Here is a 24,959-nt window from a genome sequence, read left to right on the forward strand (position 1 = left end):
AACTGTTTTACTGAGTATAAAGTATCATTCAGGGCTGCACTTGGTGACTGGAATTTGCCACACCTACACAGGACCTTTTCTTCAACTGCTTTTGCTGAGCTATTTGCCTTTGCCCAGCAGGAGGGTGTTCCACCTCTCTTGCCCTTGTTAAAAGTGTCTCTTTTTATGCCAGGTCTAGTTAGACCAAATTTCAGGAGTCCTGTGCTCAGAAGGAAAATGTCTCTCCTTGCAGAAACCCAGCACTGCAGTAGAGTACTTGGCAGCTCATCTCTCTAAAATCCACGGTCTGGATTGGCATCCTGACAATGAGTATACGCTGGCCACGTCCAGCCAGGACAACTCTGTCAGGGTAAGTGTTGCTTCAGGGACTCCTGCTTGGGAGATGTCAGGGTGGTGGAGCAGATCCCCTTCTACTGCTGCTGAAGTCTTGGGGCGTGCTTGCCATTGACAAGATCTGCATCCTTATGTTTTGGTTTCTGGCCACCTGCATGTGTTGAGCCAGGGGTGGCTTTACAGAACAGGCAGAGAAGTTGTTGCAGAATGGGTGCACATATGTTTGCCACATATCTGTGGTGATTTGGGCAGTACTGAAGCTGAAAACAACTGCCTCTGCCTGCTGCTTGCCAGAAGGGAGCTGGCCATACATGCCAGAAGAGCCTTCTCCCCAAAATGCAGTGTTGCCAGCCTCAAGCTGATTACAGCAGCTTGCGGGGAGACATACTCCAGCCTCCGGGGTACCCAAACTCATGCCGAACTGGGTTATCACTAAGAGACTGCCTGCAAGCATTGCTGTGTAGGGCCTTTTACTTGCGGGGAAACAGTGCGCTTTGTACGTCAGCCAAATGGAGTTCATTCACGTTTAGCTAAGCTCTGAGGCAAATGCAATTGCTGTGAATTCTAGCAAAGCAAAAGGTTAGATTCTTCATTACAAAATTAGCAGTAACAGCAGGGTGGGCCTGCCTCCAGTCTGGACTGGTACATTGGCTGGGAGCCTGCAGGGTACCTTGTAGCTCTGAAAGCCCATGCAGGCTGCCTGTCTCCCTGCTCTAATTACTCAAGCCATGATCACTGTGAATATAACAAGTCCCTTGTTGTCTAAGGGATGCTGCCAGATGCTAGTAGCTTGATATTTGTCCTTTGGGGCCATCTCTGCTCGTAATGAATAGGATTACTAATGATGCTGTGGGCACCCTGGCAAGTTTTTTGCTGTTATATCTGCAAGCCGCATGGAAGACTGCAGCCTGAAAGTATAGCCAGCTGACTCCTGCTTTTGCTTGTCTTTCTGTTGCCTTCTATTTTTTTTTAAGTTCTGGGATTACCGTCAGCCTCGGAAATACCTCAATATCCTTCCCTGCCAGGTTCCTGTCTGGAAGGCAAGATACACGGTGAGTGAGACACTCCCACCAGCCCCACTTGTGCTGTGAGAGCAAATGTACAAAGGGACATTAAATAAAGAAGAACTGCTGAAGGGCTTCCACCAGTTCTACTGCTGGACATTAAGTTGATTTTAAAAATCTCTCTTGGTGCTTAAAAGGCCTAGAAGAGCAACATCTGCCATGGAGGGCACTCAGGAGAAGGAATGACTAATGGTGTGAGAGCCCAGTCTTGGACATCATCATTCTGGGGGGTGAAAACCTGGGTGCAGTGGTTGGCTCTGGGAGCAGGAGGCTTGGAAAGTCGTGGCTGCTCTCGCTGTCCTGTTTTTCCACTCAGCTCCAGCATTGGTACATGTTGCACAGAGCAATGCAGTGGTCTGCCCTCTCCAAGTGCTTCCTCTACTCCCAGTGTTTCCAAGTATGCCACGGTGGGCCCTTACAGTGTATCACATCCAAGAGCTGTTGCCTTTTACAGAACAAGCACCCAAGCATGTGAAGCTAAGGCTCTTAACATCAGTCATATCTGTTCCCTTCCCCAGACATTTGAATATGGCCTGAAGCTCAGTCCGTAGGTGCCAATTCTTCCAGCTCCAGGCAAATTGCAGTAAGGGTCCCATGTGAAAAGTCAGTGGGGAAATCCCTGCAGCCTCACAGCTGAAAAGTGAGGAAGCAGCAGAAAGAAATTATTAATCTTAAGTGATCTGCATTGAATATCTCAGTGCACTACTGCTTACCCCTTGTAAGACAGTGGTTTTGCACAGCAGCTGCCTTGGACCCTCCCAGTTTCAGGTGTCATTGTGGTTTGTGCTGAGCTCCTTCAAAGCCCAAGCATTCTTGGTGGGAAAAGGGAGGAACGAGAGTATGATTACAGCAGCAAGGGAGCATAACTCCCCGGGGCTAACTGGAGGGGTGTTTCTCTCTCAAGCCTTTCAGCAATGGGCTGGTGACAGTGATGGTCCCCCAGCTCCGTCGGGAGAACAGTCTGCTTCTCTGGAACGTCTTTGACTTGAACACGCCTGTCCACACTTTTGTGGGACATGATGATGTGGTGCTGGAGTTTCAGTGGAGGAAGCAGAAAGAAGGTGAGTTCAGGGCTGGATGTGTGCTCTTCCCTGCGCTGCAGCCATCGGCTGACCATGAGTGTGGGGGCCTGGCTCCTGGCTGTGATGCTTACACTATTGCCATTTGACTCTTGCCTTTCCCTGGAGTAGCTCCTACCCACTTTCCCACCCCGTTCCCCTCAAACTGTAGCTGGTTTGTACTGGTTTTATGGCAGTGCCCACAGAAGCGTTGCCCTTTGGTTCCATGCTAACAAAGCAAATCTACCAAATGCTGAGTGGGTCAGCGGTGACTCTTAATTGCTTCCACTCTCCTGTGAGTCTATTTTTAAATGGATCTTTCAGAATAAATTGAACAAACTATTAAATGGGTGTAGGAGTTCAGGCACCTCCCCCTGCTCCGAGCTGCAGGCTGACCGGTTAACCCCTCACATCACTGCCGGGATCAGCAGCCTCCAGCACATCCCAGACCACAGACCCAGCGAGCCCACCTTATCTGTGTGCTGGCAAAAGCAGGGGAGGAGGAGCGTGGGATAGAGAGGCTGCTCTTAGAGTTCAGTCCTGACTAAATTTTCCAGCGTAGGCAGCTAAATATAGGAGATTCCGTATTAGAGGTTGGATAACCACACAGAGCACAGCTTTGTTTCCAGCACCTGGGGTGCCATTGACAGGACATGCACGCCTGGCTGCGGTGTCACTGGTGGTACAGCTTTGCAGTGCCGTGTAAAAGTTGTGGTCCAACCCTCTGCCACCAGCTGCTGGGGAAATTCAGTTAAGTCACCTTCTTCTCCATATCTTGCTTTTCCTCTTCCAAAAGAGGAGAGCAATCTAGAACTGTGTTAGGATCTGGAGGTGCAGCCTCAGACAGCTTGTGAATGAGCATTCAAGGAGGCTTGAACCACAGTTGTGTTGTCTTAGTTAATAGATACATGTCTGAGGCTGGAAGTCACGCTCATCTCAAGCAACATAAATCAGTCATACAAGCATTCCAAGTCTGCTTCAGTGCAGACACAACCAAGATAGCACAAATCTCCTTCCACAGAGTCTGCTGTGCTGTATTTAGCCCCTGTGCCTCTGCAGAGGGGTGTAGGAAGCAGCTGTGCAGCAGCTAATTCTTAAGCGTAGCAGCTGTTTGACAAGGGAAACTTAAACTGTATCACCAGACGTAAACATGGGCATAAATATGTCTGTGTACCTTTATCAGTTGATCGATAGTATGTGGCTCGATGCATGCCATTGCAACCTCAACTTGTCTTGGCATCATCCGTCTTTCAGAAGGAGAAAGGGGGAGGGCAGAAGCATCTTAGCTTAGAAAAGTTTTAAAACATCTGCATCTTGAAGCAGATGATGAACTAAAAGATGTTTTGACTTTACAGTTATTGTAAAGATAGATCTGTTTCTCAACTATATTACTCGTTTTATTTAAATATTATAGTAGATCTTGTTCATTCCTAGTTCCTCATTCCTAGTTCCTAGAAAACTTGCGTCACATTCATTATACTTACTTTCACCTGTAAATTACACCACGTTTAGAGGTGTGGTAACCGTGGTGCAGGGAGGCATAAAGGCTGATCAATTCCAAGCAGAAAAGGACTTGCTCTGCCTTTCGGTTTAGTGCCTTATCCATTGGATCTCCCTGCTGGCTTGCTTGAATCTGTTTACACAAAACACAGGGCTGAGATAGTTTCTGTTTTCAGTGGGGTCTGTAAGTTGTTTCTGTCCTTCGTAGGTTCTAAAGACTACCAGCTGGTTACATGGTCCCGTGATCAGACTCTGCGAATGTGGCGGATTGACTCTCAGCTGCAGAGGGTACGTAAACACTTCTGCTTGTGAACTGTAGGCAGCTTCCTTACGGGCTGCATTCACCTCCCTTTCTTTGCACTCCCAGTCACTCCTCTGATATCCTAGAGCTGCAGACACAGCACCCAGCTGCCACTTCACTTTCCTCTTCAGGTCCAGTCCAGAAACATCCCCAAGGAGACCTGTGATAAGGCCTCTCTGTGCCTCAAAAGCTGCTGTAGAAGTGCAAGGCTGCTTTGTTGTGTAACAGTAAGCGTAGAAGTCTTTGGGGAAGGTAGAGATCAGTTACTGCCTGCATTGCCTCTAAAGATGCCACCTCCATGGCTGCAAGGCTGTATGACTCTTGGCATTTTAGGTGTCAGGTAAATGTAGGGATGGTGCCTTCCCCTTCCTCCCCTTGTTTCCATTGCCTCTCAGCCTGGTGCAAGCAGTGTGAATCCTGTTCTGCTGCCTGGCAGCAGTTGCAAATTGCTGATGCCGTTACTAGAACAGCTGTGCTGGGTCACACCAGAGGTTCATATGGCCACAATGGTCCATATTGCCCTGCGTCATCTTCAGCTGTGGGTATCTTGGAAGGAGATAAGAATGAGGCAAGTATCTAGTGATTTTTCTTTCATATGCCCTGCCAGCCTCCTGCAGTTTACAGCTTTGAGGCTCTTTGAGTCTGGCATCTTTGTATTTGACAGAGCTTTAGGAGTTTCATTTCTGTAGACTTGTTCTGTCTCTTTTTGGACATGTGTAAATTTTTGTCATCTTAAAAATCCTATTGACAAGGAGTTTCCTGGCTTTCTGTATGTTGTGTGGAAAAACAGCTCCTTTCATTTGTTTATTTTACAATCTGCTGGTTTCATTACACTGAAGATGAAATGAGCAGCCATCTTATCTGTGCCACTGGTAATTCCGTAGATCTCCCTTCTCAGCTGCCTCCTTTTTCAAGTCAAAAGGTCTTGATTTACTTTATCCTTTGTACAAGGTCTTTGATTGTCCTTTTGCATTCCATGACTTTTTTTCAGTTCTACTGTAGACTTTTTGAGATGGGGATCTGAATTTTGTTCTTTCCAAAGAATTTTCAGTACTTGGTTTGTTCCTTAAATTGTCAGGCATAATTCCATGAAAACATGGACTCAGTCTGGCCTCTACACCTTGTTCCCTCAGTCAGCTTGAACTTGCCATTTTTTCCCTTGTGTGCCTTGCTTTATATTTATCTGAACTGAAGTTCATCTTTCATGTTTATACAGTTACTCCAGTAAGGTGCTTCTGTGATTGTTTGCACTCAGCCACTCTTGTTACTACCCTGTAAAACTTGGTGGCATCAGCAAACCTGGTCATGTCGTTATTCACCTCCTATTCCAGGTTTTTAATGAATATGTTGAGAAGCATGTGTCCCAGCACAGATCCTGCAGAAGTCCTGCAGGTCTGTAACAAACTTTCTCTGTGAAAAAATGACCCTTTATTCCTACCTGATATATTTGTGAATAATTTGATTTCTTTCCTGTCTTTAAATCGAATGTTCATCCATGTCAGAGCCTTTACTATTCCTCTGCTGACTCCCGCTCTGTTGTCCTTGTCTTTGTCTGGATCAAACTACATACTTGATGGCACATTGCTGGTGACCAATGCTGGTATTTGCTGCATTGCACCTTTGTCCTTTCCTTTCTCCTCCCTGTTTCTTCATCATCCCTGTTTTCTTGTGCTGAACTTAAAATACTAAATTTTCATGGTCTCTTTTTGATACAGAACCTGGAACACTAGGGCCCCTAGTAATGTACCTCGGTCCCTAGATCATACTGGAATGTAAATATCAAAAGCAGAAAGGGTGCTGCTATTACATCTGATCTAAAAACTTAATCCAGTTTTGACAAATTAATTCAAGGAATTAAAGTTAAATCAGCTTTTGTTTTGATTAAAGTAAAACCTCTGTTACTTAGACTGGCCCTGTCAATCAAGTGGCTTTGTAAGCAAGTAGGAGATTTGGCTGGGCTGTCTGAGGTGACAGAGCTGAGGATGCTGGACAGTGGAAAATCACCTGGTTTTGTCACAGAAACAATGCCGAGGTCTTGGTCATGACTGTTGCATGGACAGACAGACCTTGCATATCCAGCTCCCTGGAGAAACGAGTTGTTTAGTGATGGCTGTTTCCACAGCTTGGTTTCTGTTGTGCACCATATGGGTGTGTTTGTTCTTTTCAGCTGTGTGCTAATGATATCCTGGATGGAGTCGAGGACCTCATCGATGGGATTTCTCACCTGCCAGAGCCAGACAAGACCCTTCACCCTCAGGACTCGGAGCCCCAGCATAACTCTGGACATGGGGATGAGGAAGGTGAGACGAGCGATGGGTCATGGAACTTGAAACACCAGCTGTCTTTGTGTTGGGAAGAAGATGCATCTTGGCATAAGAAAATAACGTAGGCAAAGCACAAACTAGTGCAGTTTCAAAGGTTAATGGATTCCCCATCTGGGAGGAGGGAAAACACTAGGGGTTTCCCAGGATCATCCTGCCAAGCTTTTCCTCCTCTAACACAATGATTCGATCTGTAAAACGAAGCTCTTCCTTGTCACTAATATCATTTAATTGCCTTCTTTTTAGATTATAGTTGTGGCTTGCTCCTAAAAATAAGGCAGCCAGAAAGTCAGTTCTGGCTCTTAACTCACAGACTCATAGAATGGTTTGGGTTGGAAGCGACCTTCAGAGATCATCTAGTCCCAAGCTCCATCTCACGGGCAGGGACACCTTCCAGAAGACCAGGTTGTTCAAAGCCCCATCCAGCCTGGCCTTGACCACTTCTGGGGATGGGGCATTTGCAGCTGCTCTGGGCAACCTGTGCCAGTCTCACCATCCTCTATGTAAAACATTTCTTCCTTATGTCCATTCAAAACCAGCGCTCTTTCATTTAAAACCTTTGCCCCTTGTCCTGTCGCTTTCAGGCCCTGGTAAAAAGTCTCTCTCCATCTTTCCTATAAGTCCTCTGTAAGTATTGAAAGGCTGTGATAAGATCTCAGAGCTTTGTCTTCTCCAGGCTGAACAACCCCAACTCTCAGCCTTTCTTCAGTGGAGCGGTGTTCCATCCCTCAGACCATTCTTGTGGCCTCCTCTGGAGCTGCTCTGATAGGTCTTGTACCGGTAGATTAGTTTAAGCAGAGAGAAGAGGGTAGCATGTGGTAAGGCACTCTGACACGAGCTGCTCACATCACGCCTGGTACCTAAACACTTCTGCTGGGGTGAGCTAACTGCGTGAACTCATCTAACACGGAGATGTTTGCTGGTGCCTTCTCCCATCCAGCAGAAGTCGTATGGAGAGAGCTCATGCATTTTTATTTGGGTATTGATGAAAGGTGCCTGAAGGCTGGCAGAGCAGAGGGAGAGGGATGGTATCTCCAAATTCTGGGTACTGTATGGGTGGGTGGGAATGGGTCAGAGGCTTTAACAGAAAGCATTGATTTGGCTTTATGGAAGAGAAGGCATGCAAGGAAGGAATGTGAAGGAGGGTTTGTGTGGTTAAGGCACTGGCCAGGTTAAACATTCAGGGTGTTAGTGAAGAAGAAGAGATTGCAGCAGCTGAGACCCATGGTGATGATGTGCATGTGACAAAGTTATCTAAAGAGATTTCGCTGTCTAATACTGAGGAATAAGAATCCGATGCTCCCATGCCTTTGTGTCAGCTTGGGTTTAAATGCACAGTTCCTTTCTGTATTGTAGCAGGGTGCTACATGGATCCCCAGGTGAGGGGCTTGCAGGAAAGTGATTTCATTCTCTTTAACTTGCCAACAAACCAGAGAGAAGGGGAGGAAGTGGTCTAATATCTGTCCTTTGAGAAAGGAGCTAGCTGTGAGGTCCCTTAGGGAAGGCATCTCTTCCTAACTGGAAGATGCCAACCCAGCAAATCCCAGTGAAGTTCTCCTCTGCCACCTGTCCTATGTGGCAGCAGAACAGGTTTCTAAAAGTTGTCAGCACCTCTGTCTGCGTCAGAGTTTTATAATATGATAAGAAAAGCCTCAGCCACCTGTGCTACCCATGAGCAGTACTGCGTGAGGAAGCACAGCCTCTCTTGCTCCAGTGGGAGCATTAAGTGTTATTCTGGCTGCCTGGCCTCTCTTTTTCCACAGAGAAGAGTTAACTCTTTTACTATCCCTGATGAGGTCACGGTCATACACCCTATGTGGTTTCCGTGTGGGTCTGGCTTTGGTTCGGACTGGTAGGTTTTCCCTTGCAGCCAAAGGGAATGAAAATGGCTTTTCTGTAGCAGGGTAGATTTGTTGCAAATACCATGACTGCAGGATTAATGCACAGGCAAGTCCCTAGGCAGGAATTTCAGTTATTTCTAGCCTAAAAGCTGTTGTGGACTGTTGATGTTTCACCCTGGAGGTGACTGCATTTCAACTGCAGACAAAAGTCTCCATGTTATATTAGTAAAGCACTTCAGGGATGTTTGAAGAGAACAGCACTCTGCAGATAAATTGGAAGGCCCACCAGCTGTGTCGTCAGTGTGCAGCTCTCCTCACTGGCTGCTGCCTATAAAAGATCTTTAGGAATCTATACAGATATGTGGGCTTTGAGGGATTAGAAACTGATTGCAAGGGAATGGGAGGAGAAGACAAAGGGAGGGTACTGCCCGTATCGGGAACCTCAGAGATGGCTTTTCAGTAAGCTATGTGGTGCCTTGAGCTAGAAATAATTATCTTCCCTGAGAGCCACTGATCTTCCTTTAATCCCCTTTTCAGCTCCCTTTTGTGAAGTATATCTAAGCACTATAGTAAAATCGCAAACAGAAATGAGTAGCTCAGCATCCTACCTATCCGTGTTCAGCAACCCACTGGGCAGCAGTAAAACCAGATATATTTGTCCCAGCAGCAAAGTCGTAACTTTTAGACAAATGCCTGTAAAAGGACAGCTTTTTGCATTTCTTGTAATTTATTTTTTTGCTAGGAGTAGTCTGTGCAATGCAATACTGCAAGTGTGACTATGACAGCTGAATAATCGGGACTTCCCTTGTGTCATTGGCACCATCATCAAAAAATACATTTGATCATGTTAGGTAGTGGTGCCACAGCAAAACACTCCTCAGAAGGAGCTGCCCTTGGCCTGTTGGGGGTACATAGCAAGATACGAGGCAAAAGGCAGGAATGAGCACAGGCAGAGATTAATTCTTCTGAAACTCAGTCAAGTTCACTCTATTAACCATAATTCCTTGTGTCCTGCAGTGCTTGCCTGGCTGTTTAAATGTGTTCTGGCCTTCAGGGGTTATTGTCCTGAAGTGTTGGAACCGGACAAGCTAAACCCAGCATTTAGATGAGTCTTTAAAGGCCATTAAAACAGTAGAGTGCTTTGCAATGTTAAAATGCAAACGGCTGCTACAAATGAATTAAGCCTCTGCTAGGGCCAGAATTGCCCCCTTCTCTCTCCCAAAGCTTTATTTTGCTTCGGAAGCATTCCCTGAAAGCCAGGGGTGGTGGGGTCTGAGTCCCAAAGGCCAGAGCTCCTCCTGGAGACTGCTTTGGCAGCAGTTCTTTCCCCCTGAACTGAGAGGCTCTAGTTCAGCTGTTTGTGACTCTGGCAGTACTGCGCAGGGAGGAGAAGGGATCTCAAATGAGACAGACCATTTAGGGCAGTGCAGAATACAGGCAGGTTCTTAACCTTCCTGGGAAACCTGTGTGCAGACAGATTTGTTTTTTTGAAGAGCAAGGCTCAGAAGCCTGCCTCTAAACAACAGCTGAGACCCTCCAGCTCACAGGTCTTTGCCAGGTAAAACTCAGATCTCCATGTGTCAGCAGAGCAGAGGAAAGCCTGCTGTCTTGGCTCCCTCCTGGCATCGTGTGCCAAAAATCTGTCTGTTATAGCTTGTTTCAAACTGTTCTCCATCTTTCCTGTCAGCCTTAAAAGAAGATTTCCTGAATGACCCCCTGGTGGGAAAGAAAACGGACCAACTGGGACTGCCTCAAACACTGCAGCAGGAGTTTTCACTGATCAACGTGCAGATCCGAAATGTCAATGTGGAGGTAGAGAGTTTCCTTCTGCTGGCTTGTTAGGAGGCGATGTGGGCAGGCTGGCTTCTCAGAGCCTGTAGAGGGGAACCTTCTTTGCTGCAGTGACTGCCATCTGTAAACAAGGTTTATTTTGAGCTGTAGAGATCCTCTTGGCCAGGGGTAGTAGCAAAGAGGGTAATCCCAGACACTGGGAATGAGGGAAGTGTTTCAGCACAGTCAGAGTGCTGGCTGGTCCCAAGAAGGCTGGACAGTGTTTTCTTCCCTGCCTCGGCTGCAGAGTGGGAAGTGACTTGTTGCACTACATGCACCACTGATCTCATTTTGACTGTTTCAGAACCCCACCTGCTGAGCTCTCCCTACCCTGCACTCTCTCCCTCAGTTTTGGCATCTCCCTTGCACACCAGACCCTCGTGTGTGCTGGCTGGAGGCACAACACTGTGCTGGGATGGGCGGCTTGAGGCAGCTGCCCGTCTCCTTTTGCCACCACTGTAGTTTCACAGCTTTTAGCATGGCCCTGATGTAGTTTTCTAAGACAGTAGTATATGATCTTAGATGGTGCCTGTTACTGCTGTACTGGGCCTGGAGCTCTCCGTGGCCCAGTGAGGTGGGCTGGGGTGCAGTGGCTGTTGGGGGCAGAGCCTGATTCCTGGTGCTGCCTGGGCGGGCTGTGGTCTCCACATGCTGGACTAGCTGTCTGCTGGTGTGAACAGTCTGTCTCCATCTGCCTGGGGTTTTTTGCTGTCACTGTGTTCGCTGCCCTTAAGAACAGCATGACTTCCTCTATGGGTGTGCAGAGGAATCAGCCCCTCAGCGTGAATTTAAGCCACTATAAGTTTAGAAGTCATTGGAGATCTAACTACAGAGCAATTGCTTTTCCTCACAGATGGATGCGGTGAGTCGCAGCTGTACGGTGTCAGTGCATTGTGGCAACCACAGAGTCCGGATGCTGGTGATGTTCCCTGTCCAGTACCCCAATAATGCTGCACCATCCTTCCAGTTCATCAACCCAACCTCAATTACTGCTTCCATGAAGGCAAAGCTGCTGAAGGTGTGTGGGGAGTATACACTGTCCTTATAAATGTACAAATGCTGGACACTTAGTGTCTAAGTTACTGTCTCAATAAAACATCTGACTTTACCGAAGACATACCACATGTCACTTTGAACTGATATATTGTGGAGCTCCTAGGGTAGCATTTTTGTTGGCCTTGCAGCCTGGTGTTTGCTTTTCTCTGCTGGTGCTTTTTAAACCTGTGTTTTTCACTGCTGCTCTGTTCCAATATGATGTGTATTGCCTGAGGATCCCTGACATCCTTCTCATCATGCAGTTGCCCCCAATCCCATAACAGACAAAATGACCAGCTAAGCATCCAGCTGCAGAAAGATAATGTTTTTGAGCTGGGATGTTGCCTCCGGCTGTCCTCTACAAGCTGCTTTAAAAATGAGGGGAGTTTTTACACGGGCCCCACTAATTCCAGGCCAGGTGTTTGATCGTCTCCTGTAGGAAATCCTGTTGCTGATGAAATCCTTTCTCCAGCAGCAAGCTGATGGATCAGTTTGGGTTCCTTCCTGAAAAAAAATTGATCCAGTTTGCCACAAACTGGTGTGGAATGTATGGGCTACAGTGGTATGGAAGACCAAATCCTGGCTCAGAGCATCCTGAATCTAGGTGAACCTTCAGTGCTCTGGTCAAAGCTTGCAGCTTAAAGCAGACACCAGACCAGTGAGTCTCTGTGGTTCCATTGGGTCTTAGAGGATGTCTTTGGCCTCTCTGGATCCTGGCAACTTAGTTGCTCTGCAGATAAAAATAGGTGTGGGGAAACTGGATGTAACCATGATTCAAGCTGTGTCTTGTATGTATTCCAGATACTGAAAGACACTTCTCTGCAGAAAGTGAAGCGGAACCAGAGCTGCCTGGAGCCCTGCCTGCGTCAGCTGGTCTCCTGGCTGGAGTCTGTTGTGGTATGGAAAACTGCATGGGCTTTCTGCCCAAGTTTGTTGTCTTCTCCCACGTCCCACACTTCTGACTCTGCAGTGAGAGTCCAGCCTCATTAGACTGTAAATAGACCCCTGTGACTGGCAGTTACATTTGTGTAAGCACTTCTGGTTAATGTTGAAGAAAACTGAGCAGACGATTAGGTGTGGATTTTTTCTGAAAATCAGTCCCTGAAGGTTTGCTGCTCTGGGGAGCTCTGCATGCTCACTGTTAGCAGTGTTAGTTAGCAGGAATGTTAGTTAGCATTCAAGTTAGCAGGAATGACTGGGTGTTGGAGCATCTTAGTGGTGCGTGGTAGCCTCCCAGCTCAGAGTATATCTCGTTGATCACCAGGGCATGGTTTTCATCTATGAGAGATGATAAGAGGCATCAGGGAGCTGAGGGATTCATTTGTGTCTGAAAGGCAGTCGCAGATGTCTTTACCTCCTCGCTTCTAGTCAAAGATCCTGCTAGTCCTATTCTAGGGTCTTTGTTTTCTTCCCTTACAAAAAAAAAAAAAAAAAAGCTGTGAAAGTCTGTTTTTTCTGAAGCCTTGTGCTGAGGTTTTGTAGGGATGATACAATCCAAGTCACATTCTGCCCTTAGCTGAGAGATCTGTGATACCTACTCAGCATTGCAGTGTCAGGTATTAGGTCTGTGTGTGGGTGAAGTGTACTGGAGTGGGTGTTTTTAGCATACAGGAAAAGATTGGAGAGTCTCCGCAAGTTTCTTTTCTGAGAGATTTTGTTTATTCATCACAAATAAAGGGCTTTTTAAAATTATTTATTTACATGCGAAGGCTTAATTCTGTTTGGTTTCAGTGGTTAATTTCTCCATTGTATGGAAATCTGATGACTCAAGCTAGGCACCAGTAGCTTTAAAGAATTCCTTTAGACCTGAGCTGTAGCCCTCCTTTTATCCTTTAGACCCAAGCTGTAGCCCTCCTTTTATCTACATAAGTGCAGATTTCTGCCGAAGTTCCTATGGCCAGAGGCCCCCCTGTGTTTCACACCACCTGCCTTCCTCACTTCAGGACTCCCAACCAGCATTTGACTCCCCACAGCTGTGTGGTATTCCTATTTAAGGTGACTTTGTCTCATTTGCGTCGTTGAGGTCAGGTTTAGCTCAGCTCCGTCTTGAGAGTCGTATCCAGAGTCTGAGGGACAGATTTTCTGTATAGTTTCCCACTGTTTCACCTCAAGTTAAGCTCTGCATTTCAACACTGCTATGGTGGGAGAGAAATCTCTGGACGAGCAGCCAGAGAAGCCCTTTCCTCAAAGGTAAATGAGCTTGCAAGTGATTTTGCAGCCTGGGCAATAACCATGCTCTGTGCTTGATCTGCTCTGGCTCAGAGGACGAGCACTTCTGTGAGGCTGCCTGGCACTGCGATGTCCGGTGCTCCAGCTGGGTTTCCTTCCTGTGGCAGCCGGAGTGTGACCTTGGGTACTTCTGTTTCAGAACCAAGAGGACAGCACCTCCAGCAATCCCTACGCTTTGTCAAACTCCGTAACACCCCCCTTGCCCACGTTCGCCCGGGTCTCCAATGCCTATGGCTCCTACCAGGACTCTAACATCCCATTTCCACGGACCTCTGGAGCCAGGTTCTGTGGTGCAGGTTAGCCCCATCACTGATACGTTACAACAGCTACCTGGGGAATGATCCTTGTAATGCCTTGGGGAATGCTTGCCTCTGAACAAGGCAAGGCTTTGGTTGCTGCCATGCAACAAGTAAGAAATAGTATTAAAGTAGCGCTGTTGTGATAAATTCGTAGATAATGAGACCAGTTAGCAACTGTTTGCAGTTGGTGTTGTATGCAGGAGTTTAGGATCTGGAAATCCAGGGCTAGCTGAAGAGAGGGGCTTTGGCTTGTGGCATGCCGGAGGCATTGACAGACCTCTCTTTTATAGAAGACTGGGAATAGCTGTTTTCCTTGCCTAGTTCTCTCCTACTGGCATCAAATTGCTGAACATACTCTGGCGCTCAGTCTTCAAAAAATTCCTGTTATTTGGGGTTGAACTTACGCCTTGCTGAAACCATATTCTTGTTACTAACCACTCTTTTCTCATTCTGCACCCTTGCAGTTGTCCAAAGTAGCTTTCCTGAGGTCATTGGGAAACTTCTCCTAGATGGGCAATGGGGTACAATCACATCCAGCTTTCCAGGAGAGTGTACAGTGCAAACATCATCCTTAAAAAACAGGTTGCGGTCTGAGTAAGAGCTATAAAGTTTCACCGAGCTGTTTCAGATGCAAGCATGCCTCCTCCAGGCCTGACCACATCCCCATCTGAGCTTGATCTGAAAGCTGCTTTTCAAACAGGCCTCGTCGAATTCCCAGCAAAAGTGAAAGAGAGTAGTATTGTACTGAGTAGGCTCAGAGATGCTAACAAATGTGGTAAGGCTTGTGAGGAGGCAGCACTTTGGAGTTGGCTTCAGGTGGCTGGGGTTATCCTTTTGAAGAGGAGAGTTGTACAAGCTGCAATGGTTTCTCTTTGTAGCCAGACATCACCTTGCTTGCTTCTGGATATCAGTGCTTGACAAGTTCTGGTGAAGAGTTAAAATGTGAACATTAATTTGTTGGTTTTCTTTTACTGTCTTTTCTCTAACATCTGTAAGCCACTTGAGATGGTGCTTTTAAGACAGTCTTCTCAACTGAAACATGCTCTTTAATGATTTTGTAGGGAAGGGATTAGGGTTGAAAAAATGTGGTTGTTTACTTGCAGTTTAAAAGCACTTAGGGTAGTGGACAGGCACCCAGCCCCTCGACTGATACCTTAAATGACCAGGTTTCCCTGTGTAAACCACCCCTGGGTAATCTACTCCTGGTTGTGTGATCTTTATGTCGTGTCATGTCTTTTCAGGGTACCTGGTGTATTTCACGAGACCTATGACCATGCACCGAGCGGTGTCCCCGATGGAGCCCACACCCAGGTGAGTACCCTGTGTCGCATCTGAGGTGTGTTGGGCAGGAAAGCAGGAGAATATCAGATTCTGTGCTGGAGCTACTGACCTCTGGTGTTTGCTGTGCCCTTGACAGCCTGCTGTCTTGCATCACTGGCCCTCAGCAGAGGCTTCTTTCAAAACACCTGAAACTTTGCTAGCAGCTTGGGTTATTGGAGATGTCATTGTGAGCCTCCAGAGCAGTTTGGTGGGTGAAAGCTCCTGAAAGTGTATTCTCTTGTTTCCAGGTCCCTGTCAGCTTTATCAGCGTACCATAGTGGCCTCATTACTCCAATGAAGATCCGCACAGAGACTCCAGGCAACCTGCGTTTGTACAGTGGGAGCCCAACACGCAGCGAGAAGGAGCAGGTCTCCATTAGCTCCTTCTACTACAAAGAGAGGGTAAGTACCAGACCAAAAAGTCTTCCCTAACACTTCAGCATTTGTGAGCTGTATTCCTTTCCTATAGCTGTGAACACTGCTAGTAACAGAAGCTTCATATTCTTCTCAATAAGGCATCTCTTTACAGGCAGCTCTGTAAAAATGTCAAATGGATTTATCTCCTATTAGTAACTACTTTACTGATCCTCTCTAGCATTTGACCTGCTTATTTTGATATTTCTCTACACTGACCATAACAGCTTCCTTCAGTGCATTACATTGTCTCCCTTTGCATTACATAGGGTTAAAATCTTACACTTAAGAAGTTGTAGTCTCCAGATAAGTACATGTGGGGAGCTCTGCTTTTCTCTGTACACCCAGACGTATACAGCTGCAAAGGGTTGTGGCTTTCTGCAGCTCACTGACAACCTGTCCTGGTTTATGGGGTATATTTGGTTATTTCTATTACAGGTGTCTCTTTCAGGGATATGTGCCCCTTTGGACTTTTTATTTTTTTTTTAAACAAAAAAACATTCCTACATGATTCTCCAAAGATCTCTCAGTCCACATGCTTCTGGTTTAGGTATAGGTCTTGCTGTCATTGCTGTTTACAAGCAAGGCTTTGCAGGAGAGTGGGATTGTTTCCTTCTGTGACACAGAGGGTGAGGAGGACCTGTTGGTATTTTTGGGGTGGCCATAGGGTAGTTCTGAAGCAGCTGAGAGCCTGGTGTGCCTGGAGCAGATGCTGCAGGAACAATAAGCCATGCAGCTTGCTCAGAATCTCTCTGTGCTTCAGCAGGGGGTGAAGTGGCTTGCAAAAATTCGGTAAGCTTCCATCAAGAACCTGAGAATTCAGGGCATTCAGGTATTTTCCCCAGTGCCATGCTGAGGCCACTAATCTGGTGCAGCAATGGAGAGCTTCCAGGTACCCCAAGGAAAGCTGAGGGCTGTCTGCACTCTGCTGCAGTGGAGCTTGGGAACTCCTGTCCCAGGAGCAGAGGGAAACTCCATGCCTTGAGCTCTCATCCTTCCTGGGCATGGAAAGAGGTCTTGATTTTCCAGTATTGCTGGACATGACAGCTGACCCCTCTGGGACTGTGTCCTCCTTGCACGATGTGAGTCAGTCATTACACCTACCAGCCATGGGGAGAGCCTCTGTCCCGATGGCAAGCTTTGCCTCCGTGCAGGCCCCAGAAGACTCTCGGAGTCCCCGTTCTGGTGTTTTATTTTTTTCCCCACACAAACTTCTTTTTGATGAGAAGAGAAAATGGTGCTGCCTGATATAAGAATTACAGCCTGTTCTAGTCTTTGCCAGCAGGAGAGTTTATTTAAAGAGCTGCTTCTGTCCTCTGCAGCGTGCTTGTCTCTGACACGCAGCTCTCTAAGATGACAGACAAGGCTGAAAATTACACGTGGAAGCAGCTTGGTGCAATTTCATGTGACCTGTCTCCCCAGCCCTTGTACTGATGGTGACAAGATTTTTGTCACGGATAAAAAAAATCGAGAGAAAAAAGCATATATGTAGCCGTAACTGCTGAAAGCCAGAAAAAAATCCTCTGTTCCCCTTCTGCCTGCCAAGCTATCTCCTTACATGCTGGATTGGAAGAAGTGTAAGGGCCCTAGCAGGGAGCTAGCTCAAATGTTCTTGCAGTTGAAATAGTTTTTAAAACAAACAAACAAGCAAAAGATTGTATCTCCCTTCAGCAAAGGTTTTACGATTCTTCAGTTGATATCATGGCCTGTGTTAGATCAATGCTACATATTTTTATGTCATTTTGTTGTGAGGATTTCAAAAAGCCCAGACTCTTGAGTCTAGTTAACCCCTTGCTCTGAAGCTCAGTTTTTATATTTGCGTTATATAAAATTTCAAATTTTATGTGTTAAACTCATGTTATATAACTTCAGCCCCCAAGCTGAATTTGTCAGCGATAACCAGGTATTTAAATCCCATGTAGCAACCACTGGCATCGCTACCATTAGCAAATAGATGGAATTTACCCATTGCTAGACAGGGCATACGTCATGTTCCCATGGAGGCAGGGGAGCTGCTAAACCCAGCAGAGATGTCCTTAGTAAACCAAAATGAAACTAAATCTGACACTGAGCCTTTCTGTGCTCATGTAAATATATGTGTGTATATATATACACGCTCAAGAGACACACACACATCTATATATATATATATATTTCTCACTTTTTATTCACACATGCACACTCCTCCTCTCTTCCTCCCTCTTTTTCACTCCTCAAAATACCCTCACTCAATAGTAGTCAGCAGAAAGGAATAACTGTATCTATACTGTGGCAATGCCATCAGCGTTTCAAACCTGGATATCTTCTAAAGAAGGTGCCATGGCTGTGTTTTTCTCCCCCAAGTCGGAGGGTTGTTCATGGGGGAACCTGGGGACAGCTCATCCTTGCCTGAAGGACAGCTGTACACAGAGGCAGTGGCAGTAGTGTCCCCATTCTTCCCATCAGGGAATTTGGCAGGGCTTGGGGACGGCTGTTTCTGAGGACATCCCTTCGGTTTTCCCTGGTGCCTGCCTGGTTGCAGACCTCTCCAGCTCCCAGCCCAGGGGAGCGCAGGCTGGCAGCCATGGCTGCCTACAGGAGAGCAGGACTTTGTGGGGGGACTGAGCTTAGTTTTGCTGCTTCTCCACTATACCGAATTTCCTTCAGCTAACCCTTCTCTCCTCTTCTTGTGAGGCCTGGTGGAGCAACCTGTAGCGCAAGGCTGCAGTCTTCTCCTCTCTCTTTCTGGGGCGCCCTGCAGCCAGCCTCACCCCCCATGTCCCTGACTGCAGGGTTCTCCCAGCAGTGAGTTGCAAGGGAAAGTAGAGGCTGAAGGTTCTGACTGCCTATCCTCAGCTCGAAAGAAATGTAAAATACATTGCACATGACACAAATAACCCTTTTTATTGTGTTGACTCTTACAGACCAGTTCAGAAAAATTTTTCAAGTATGTGCACAGTAATACTTCGTTTATTGTTGCTATAGTACTACATTGAGTACTTAATGAAATGTCTGCAGATGTGTAATGAAAGCCTACTTTGGAGCTATTCTGCATAGTCAGTCAGTGAATTTGGTTGCTCACTCAATCTGAATGCGTTCCTCGGCCCATAATGACAATTTCCACATGGCCCTGCCAAGCAGCAGGTCTCTACATCCCTTCTGATATCCTGACATGTGGCTTTTATTGTTTAAAATCAAAGTGAACAGTTACTGCAGCTTCCAGTGAACGAAATCCTGGAGGATGCTGGATGTTAAAGAGATATCTGAGTAAGCAGGGGTGTTTCTTTAGCTTCCTGCAGATTTCTGTGCCATGGCGCTGGACAGCTGTTTTAAAAATAACATTGTTTGCACTTAGCTGCCTTCCTCTTCAGCCAAGAGGAGTAAAACTGGTTAGAGTAGGAGCCTAGCATGGGGGGCCACCAGGGTGTTGTCATCTGCTCTGCTGTCAAATCATGGTATGAAGGTCACATGAAACAGTTCAGTGCTTCTCGCAGTAATACAACGTTGTGTGTGGAAGACTTTGTCCAGATTTGTGGTTGCCAAAGACTTCCACAGAGGCTGGTGTGGGGCACAGACGCAGCAGCCCTTGCTTTACCAGGGCTGTAGGTAATGCTGTATAGTACAATTGTGTGTGAATGAAAGCGGGGATCATGGTTTGCAACTGTTCGTTGTGTAACAGAACCGTTGGGAACAGTATCTTTTACTCTGCTGGTTCAGGGCACTTTTCATTTCAGTTTATTTACCTTTGTCTTTAATTTTCTTGGTGTCTTTCTTCCCTTTTCCTGGGTATAACGTTTTCACATACAGATGTCTCCTCGCTCTGCCCGGCGACGTTGGTCCATACAAGCAATTAACGACTTCCCGGTACTGTGCGCTGTGCTAATATTGTCCTTGATATAACCCTGTCTTCTGCCCAAGGGCCCAAGAATAAAATGCCACCTGCCTGCCTTTGAGTAACCTGCACAGAGGTGGGGGACTTGCACTCCACACAGAGCCTAGGGCTCCAGTACGAGTGAATGCATGTGTAAGTGGACAGGAGCAGACACTAGTTCCCAGGGTACAAATGCTGACCTACAACATGCCTGTTTCACCTGGCCCAGCAGTCAGGAAAGGATGCCAAGGAGTAGTTTGAAGTGTAAGAAAAGATCAACCTCTAAGAAACTGAAAGTGCATTGCGGAGGAGCTGAATGATTATTATGCGTCATCAACTGACTGATGAGACTGACATGAGATCACCTCAGTTCTGAAAAAGATGAAGCCTTGCTGGAGAGGGAGGATCGCTTAAGTGCTGTGGAAGAAACAAAACTGGTTGAGCTGCTGACAGCGATCTGTCATCTCATTAAAATGAGCTGCCTATTCTCCGTGGGATACACCATAAAGTCTTATTTCCTGGAGCAGTAAATAGAATTTCTCCTTAATTTGTGGTCATCTCCCAGCCCATGGAATCGCACCACCCTGCATTCAGTTGGAGTGGTTGCACTTCCAGCCACCCTGGCAGGTACCCCCCTCCTCCTGGCACCTGCCCTTCCAAGGCTGCTTTCACAGTCATTTTCCATTAGTCATGTCCACGTGTCCATCAAGCTTGAACATCATTCATGTGCACATCTTGATGATACCAGCGTTGCTCAAGCTGTGCTGTAAATTTGGGCAATTACTATCTCATCACTCATCTGCCAAGCATAGGCAAAGCTTAGAAAACTCCATTTCAATTTAAAGATGATCTCTTTAGGTCCGTTTTTCTTAATGTCTTATGTGAAAGACTGTTTTTTCACAGCTGCTGTCCTTCGTGCTATCTCTTCGTAAAACAGTAGGGAATAAAATAGAATCCTGTAACACCTAATTTAACCGCATATAATAGGATCAAGCCTTCCTAATTACAGCAGCTTTATGACTATGCTAGCAGATAATAGGTGAAAGAAACCAGAAGTAATTTACTTGACTCCATCAAGGCTTTTCACAAAGAGCTAATAAAGAAATGTGAGCAGTGGAGGCAAGAAATGAAGTTCTGTCTTGGATCAGGAACAGACTGAAAGAAAGAAAACCAAGCAAGGAACTTGCCGGCTTGTGGTGTGGTAAATTGTGGTGCACAAAGGGCCACAGTTTAATTCCCTTACCACTGGCTTGGAAGGGAGGGCAAGTAGTGATGTGATAAAGTTATCATTTTGTGTAAGATATACTTTATAATGACACCTGGATTAGGCCAAGCCTTCAAGGATTGAGTGATTGTTTGTGGATAACCTTTGGAGGAGGCCAATCACACTGTCTAAAGCGAGCAGCAGTGCCCAAGGCGAAGACGCAAGTATACATGGAGGGGGTGTGGATTATTTGTGCAGACCAGGTGCCTACCTTCTGGAAGAAGAGCTCAGCATTGCTGAAGGTGCTCATGGAAGCAAGAGCTTAGCAAGCCCAGAAGAAGGAATAATTCCTCCTCCTTTCTAGGTAATGACTAGCCTCCGCTTCAGAAATGCCTTTGCTTCAGGACAGGTGCCAGCTATTAATTGATGGAACCTATAAAGAAATATTCCTGCTGTGGGGCACTTGATTCAGAAGTGCCTCAGAATTTTTAGCCCTTTTATGGAAGGTGCCTGGTACTGTGGGAGATGCTGGAAATAGTAAATGTTGATTATTTTGAAGAGAAAATCCAAGCAGCGCTGCATGACCTGCATGGGGGTGTTAATCTGTAGGCAGTTGTTCAGAAGAAAGGAGCATAGCTTTCTGCAGGGAGGCAGCAATTTCAAAATTTTATTGGAAAAAAATAATAATATTAGAAGTAGCTTGAACCTGACTTTGAGCAGGTTTAACTCTTTTATTTTGTAAATGCCTTATTGCAACTTAATCTTTGACATCAAGTCTGTTCCCTTCTGTACGCAACCTTTCCCTTTGCCCCACTAACACCAGTTTATACCACGAACCCTGAAATTTTGCATACGCTTACGCAAAGCAGGCACTTTACATTGCACGACGTTACTTAGAGCACTCCTGCCTCGGCAGGATCCAAAGGCATACCCCCCCAACTGTTCAGCATCCTTTCCAAGCAGGCATGCAGCATTTTGTAACTACTTCTGCTGAGTATGCAGTGATGATGGTGGTTGCTACGAAGCAGTTGGTGGCTTATTCTTGGGCTATCTGTTTCTACATGTAACCCATTTACTGCCATCGTTATCACCTCAGATTGCAGCAAATTACAGCCTTGGGTATGGTAGTGCAGGTGCAGGCTGGCTTTTTTAGTCATTATTCAGTGCTGTTCCCGCTGTCACCTCCAACCCCATGATTGTCATAAATGCTCTGGTTTCTTTCCTCCTGGTGCTCTGAGGAACCGATGAGTCTTAATTTACTATCACTGTAGCTATTTTCTCTTCTATTCCTTTCCTTAAACTCTCAGGGGCAACTGGGTAGGTGCAGTTCTCCTTGGCATGGATTCTAGGCTACAGAAAGAGCTAGAAATGTCAGAGGCAGTGCGTAAGACCTGTGTCTGACCTTCAGCTGTCAATAGTTAGCTCGCGCTCGCATGTTGATTTCTGCTTCAGCTCCAACTGTTATGTTCCCTGCTCCCCCTGGTGACCTGTGCTCCAGCCCCTAGGAAGAGACTTGTTTTCTGTCCTACCCTAATGCCCGTGAGCCTCGGTGACACCTTCCAATAAGACCATAGTGGGAGCTTCTCCTCCTGGGAGAAGAGGTGAAGCCAAAAGGAGAGAGGAACCTTGTGGTGGACCTTGGCCAGACAGGCCCAAGCTAGAGCTCTCCTTGCCTCTGGTAATCCCTGTTAAAAGTGCTTTAATACTGCCCGGTGGAGAGCTACGCCTGTAATTAATGCCAGCAATTGGTTCGAAGTAGAGCTTCTCTGTTAATGGTGATGAGCTTTACCTCATCCATGGTGGTTCCCGTATTTCTGGTCGTAGGTTTTTTTTCTAACACTTCGTTGCTGTAGCTGAGGCAAACCTAAATTGCAGAAACCCAGACATTTTTAATGGTGACTCTACATGTGGCTTTATGATTTTCGTCTGTCACAGCTCAAGGGGCAGGAGATAGTCCTTGTGGAAGGGTAGTACTGGCAGGGCATATGGCCTTCAGCTGACTCTACTCCAGGAGCTGCACCAGTAAAGGATTACAGCTTCCCTTTTTGCCCTTAAATAGGCAGTGCTAAGAGGAAGAAAAGAGGATGATTTTCTTGTGAGTCCAAGTTTTCAGGGGGTTCTAATACATTTAGTGTCTTCATTTGTCTGGTGATATAACAGCAAGCAGTGGAAACCATTCATGGGATCTCTTTTCCATTCTCATTCTCATTTGTTGTCATTCTCCTCCAAAACAAAAGTGACTGAATTACCTGTGGAAAGTTACGTGTGTTGTCCATGTTTCTAGTCTTTGAAATGCCTGTCGGGAGGCTTCTTCAGTCCGCTCTTGCAGAGGGCAGGAGCAGGTTGAATCTGTTCCCAATGACAGGGCAGAGAACCTGCCTTGGTCACAGGGAACTCTCCATCGGCTGCGAGTCCTGGGGGCAGCTGGCTTACAGATGGTCAGGAGGTGGCAAGTTGCTCTCCAAATTACCTGCCAAGCTCTAGAAGCCCTTGGTGATAGACCTGCAGAATGTGGTTCTGCGTCTGCAAGCCTGGGTTCAAATACCTGCTCAGACACAGCACAAACAACAGCTTTTGCTGTAAGAAGCCTGGTAGCCCTTCCAGGACGGTGCCTGAGCGCTTGCCCTGCTGGCATGTTGTTGTGCTGGGGCTCCCAAGCTTTGCTCAAGTGTTGGTTTTGGCAGCATCAGCAGCTCCTTGCTGCATGTAGGGGACAGCATATGGCTGCCCTGACAAGGAGTGAGGTACAGGTGCCACTGTTACTTGGGAACCTCGTTGTAATAGAGCCCACATCCTTCAGCACAGGAAGGGGGAGCTAGGTTTTTAGGTGTTATCAAAAGAGGTACAGTCTGCCCAATGGCAAGAGAGCCAGGGCTGATCCAGACAGTGCCTTGATTAGGAACCGATGGACTGAGGAGAGTTTTGGTCTCCCACCTGACCACGTTCTAGGCACCTTCCACAGCATAGCGCTTCTCAGCTTCAGAGCGGTGTAGCAGAGAAATACTGCAGGCAAATTCTGCTTGGATGAATTAGGACTTGCGGGGATGTGGCAGAGAACAGAATCGTGCCCTAGTCAGCCAGCTTTTCCATAGCACTGAGTGATGACAGTCCTTCTGCCAGCATTTGGCATCTCTGAATATTGGGCAGCGTGCACGCTCTGCTCCTCTGTACTCTGAGGAGTGGTGGAAGATCAGGAGAACTGGTGATGCTCTGTCATGCGGGCATCCCCTGGAAAAATCCACCTTCACCTCCTTCAAGTCTGCAATGCCTTCTTCACTTACTGTCAAGCCTGTGCTTGAGCCTCTGAGCCTCGATCACCTAGTGTCCGGAGTGGCTTCAGGAGCACATCCTTTCTGCTGCTTGTGGCATGTGCGACTAGTGCGCTCAGCATGGCAAGACCTCCTCAGCACATTGGCCTAAGCTTGGGCCAGGCAGGCAGTGAAGGAGGAATTAATTTTTTAAGGTTATTAGGTTTTTTTTAAGGGCACTTTGTATCTGTGATAAGCCTGCCCACATTCTCACAGGAACTGCATGATCACGGTCAAAGGCAGTTTGGCATCCAGCCGTCCCAGGGCTGGCCTGACATCCACAGCAGAGGTGACCCTGTTTGCAGCTCCAAGTCCTGCCCTTCCTGCATCCCAGCCCTGCTCTTCAGGAGCACCGCTGTGTTGCCTGTGTGAGCTCTGCCTGCCTCGCAGAGCCGTCGGCACAGGACTGTGTGGCTGGCCTCTTCAAAGGGGCTGTTCTGCTTCGGGTGGGGGTGTAGGAGGCCCCACCACAAGTGCCTGAGGAGACCCTCCATAACACAGTATGACCAGGAGACACTTCTGCATAGGAGCATTGACTCTGTGTGTCAGTGAGGGAACACGCCATAGGGGAGCAGCATTGCAAAGCATCCTTCGCTGCGCTTGGGATCCCTGCGTAGCAGCCAGTGCTTCCCTCGGTAGAGCTCCAGTGCCTTCTGCCTGTCGTGCTGCCGCACATCCTCTCATCCCTCCTCCTTACCCTCCTAGAGCCAGGAGCTGGAAGAGGCCAGGATACCAGCCAAATACTCGGCGGTGTTTCATCCAGTCAAGGTAGCTTTACGCAGCTTGGCGTTAAGATGGCCTCTGTGTCAATTACAGGGAGTATTTGGGAATCTTGGCTTCTTGTTTTCATTCCCTTGTGTTGATTCCTCTCCTTTCTTCCCCCCACCTTATGTCCTGAGCCAGCTGTAAGTAGCAACGAGCATGGTAGCTAAGGATCCTTGCTAGGAAAACTTGGGCCCTGCTTTATCATCTGCCAGTTGTTTGTTTAAAGCTGTTGATAAAGCAGGGGGTGGGAGCCCTGTCCTGGCGCTGAACAGGGGTGCACTCAGACA

At 47.1% G+C, this 24,959-nt stretch overlaps 1 protein-coding gene across 4 annotated transcripts in view; it reads left to right on the plus strand.

Annotated features, from left to right (window-relative positions):
• Nucleotides 1-24,959, plus strand: part of WDR59 (WD repeat domain 59) — a 51,447-nt gene that overhangs the window by 15,932 nt on the left and 10,556 nt on the right. For 2 of the 4 annotated variants that reach the window (XM_055818528.1, XM_055818526.1), the window contains exons 8-19: nucleotides 233-349; nucleotides 1,308-1,385; nucleotides 2,302-2,458; nucleotides 4,164-4,243; nucleotides 6,424-6,556; nucleotides 10,106-10,230; nucleotides 11,102-11,266; nucleotides 12,085-12,180; nucleotides 13,652-13,808; nucleotides 15,053-15,122; nucleotides 15,380-15,533; nucleotides 19,332-19,388. In XM_055818528.1, the coding sequence (XP_055674503.1) occupies nucleotides 233-349; nucleotides 1,308-1,385; nucleotides 2,302-2,458; nucleotides 4,164-4,243; nucleotides 6,424-6,556; nucleotides 10,106-10,230; nucleotides 11,102-11,266; nucleotides 12,085-12,180; nucleotides 13,652-13,808; nucleotides 15,053-15,122; nucleotides 15,380-15,533; nucleotides 19,332-19,388 (1,389 nt within the window). Of the gene's footprint in view, nucleotides 1-232; nucleotides 350-1,307; nucleotides 1,386-2,301; nucleotides 2,459-4,163; nucleotides 4,244-6,423; nucleotides 6,557-10,105; nucleotides 10,231-11,101; nucleotides 11,267-12,084; nucleotides 12,181-13,651; nucleotides 13,809-15,052; nucleotides 15,123-15,379; nucleotides 15,534-19,331; nucleotides 19,389-24,959 lie in introns of those variants that run through there. The other 2 variants (XM_055818527.1, XM_055818529.1) reach the window with 2 other exon arrangements.

The sequence above is a fragment of the Falco peregrinus genome, chromosome 14, assembly GCF_023634155.1.
Source record: "Falco peregrinus isolate bFalPer1 chromosome 14, bFalPer1.pri, whole genome shotgun sequence".
In the NCBI taxonomy this organism is placed as follows: domain Eukaryota; kingdom Metazoa; phylum Chordata; class Aves; order Falconiformes; family Falconidae; genus Falco; species Falco peregrinus.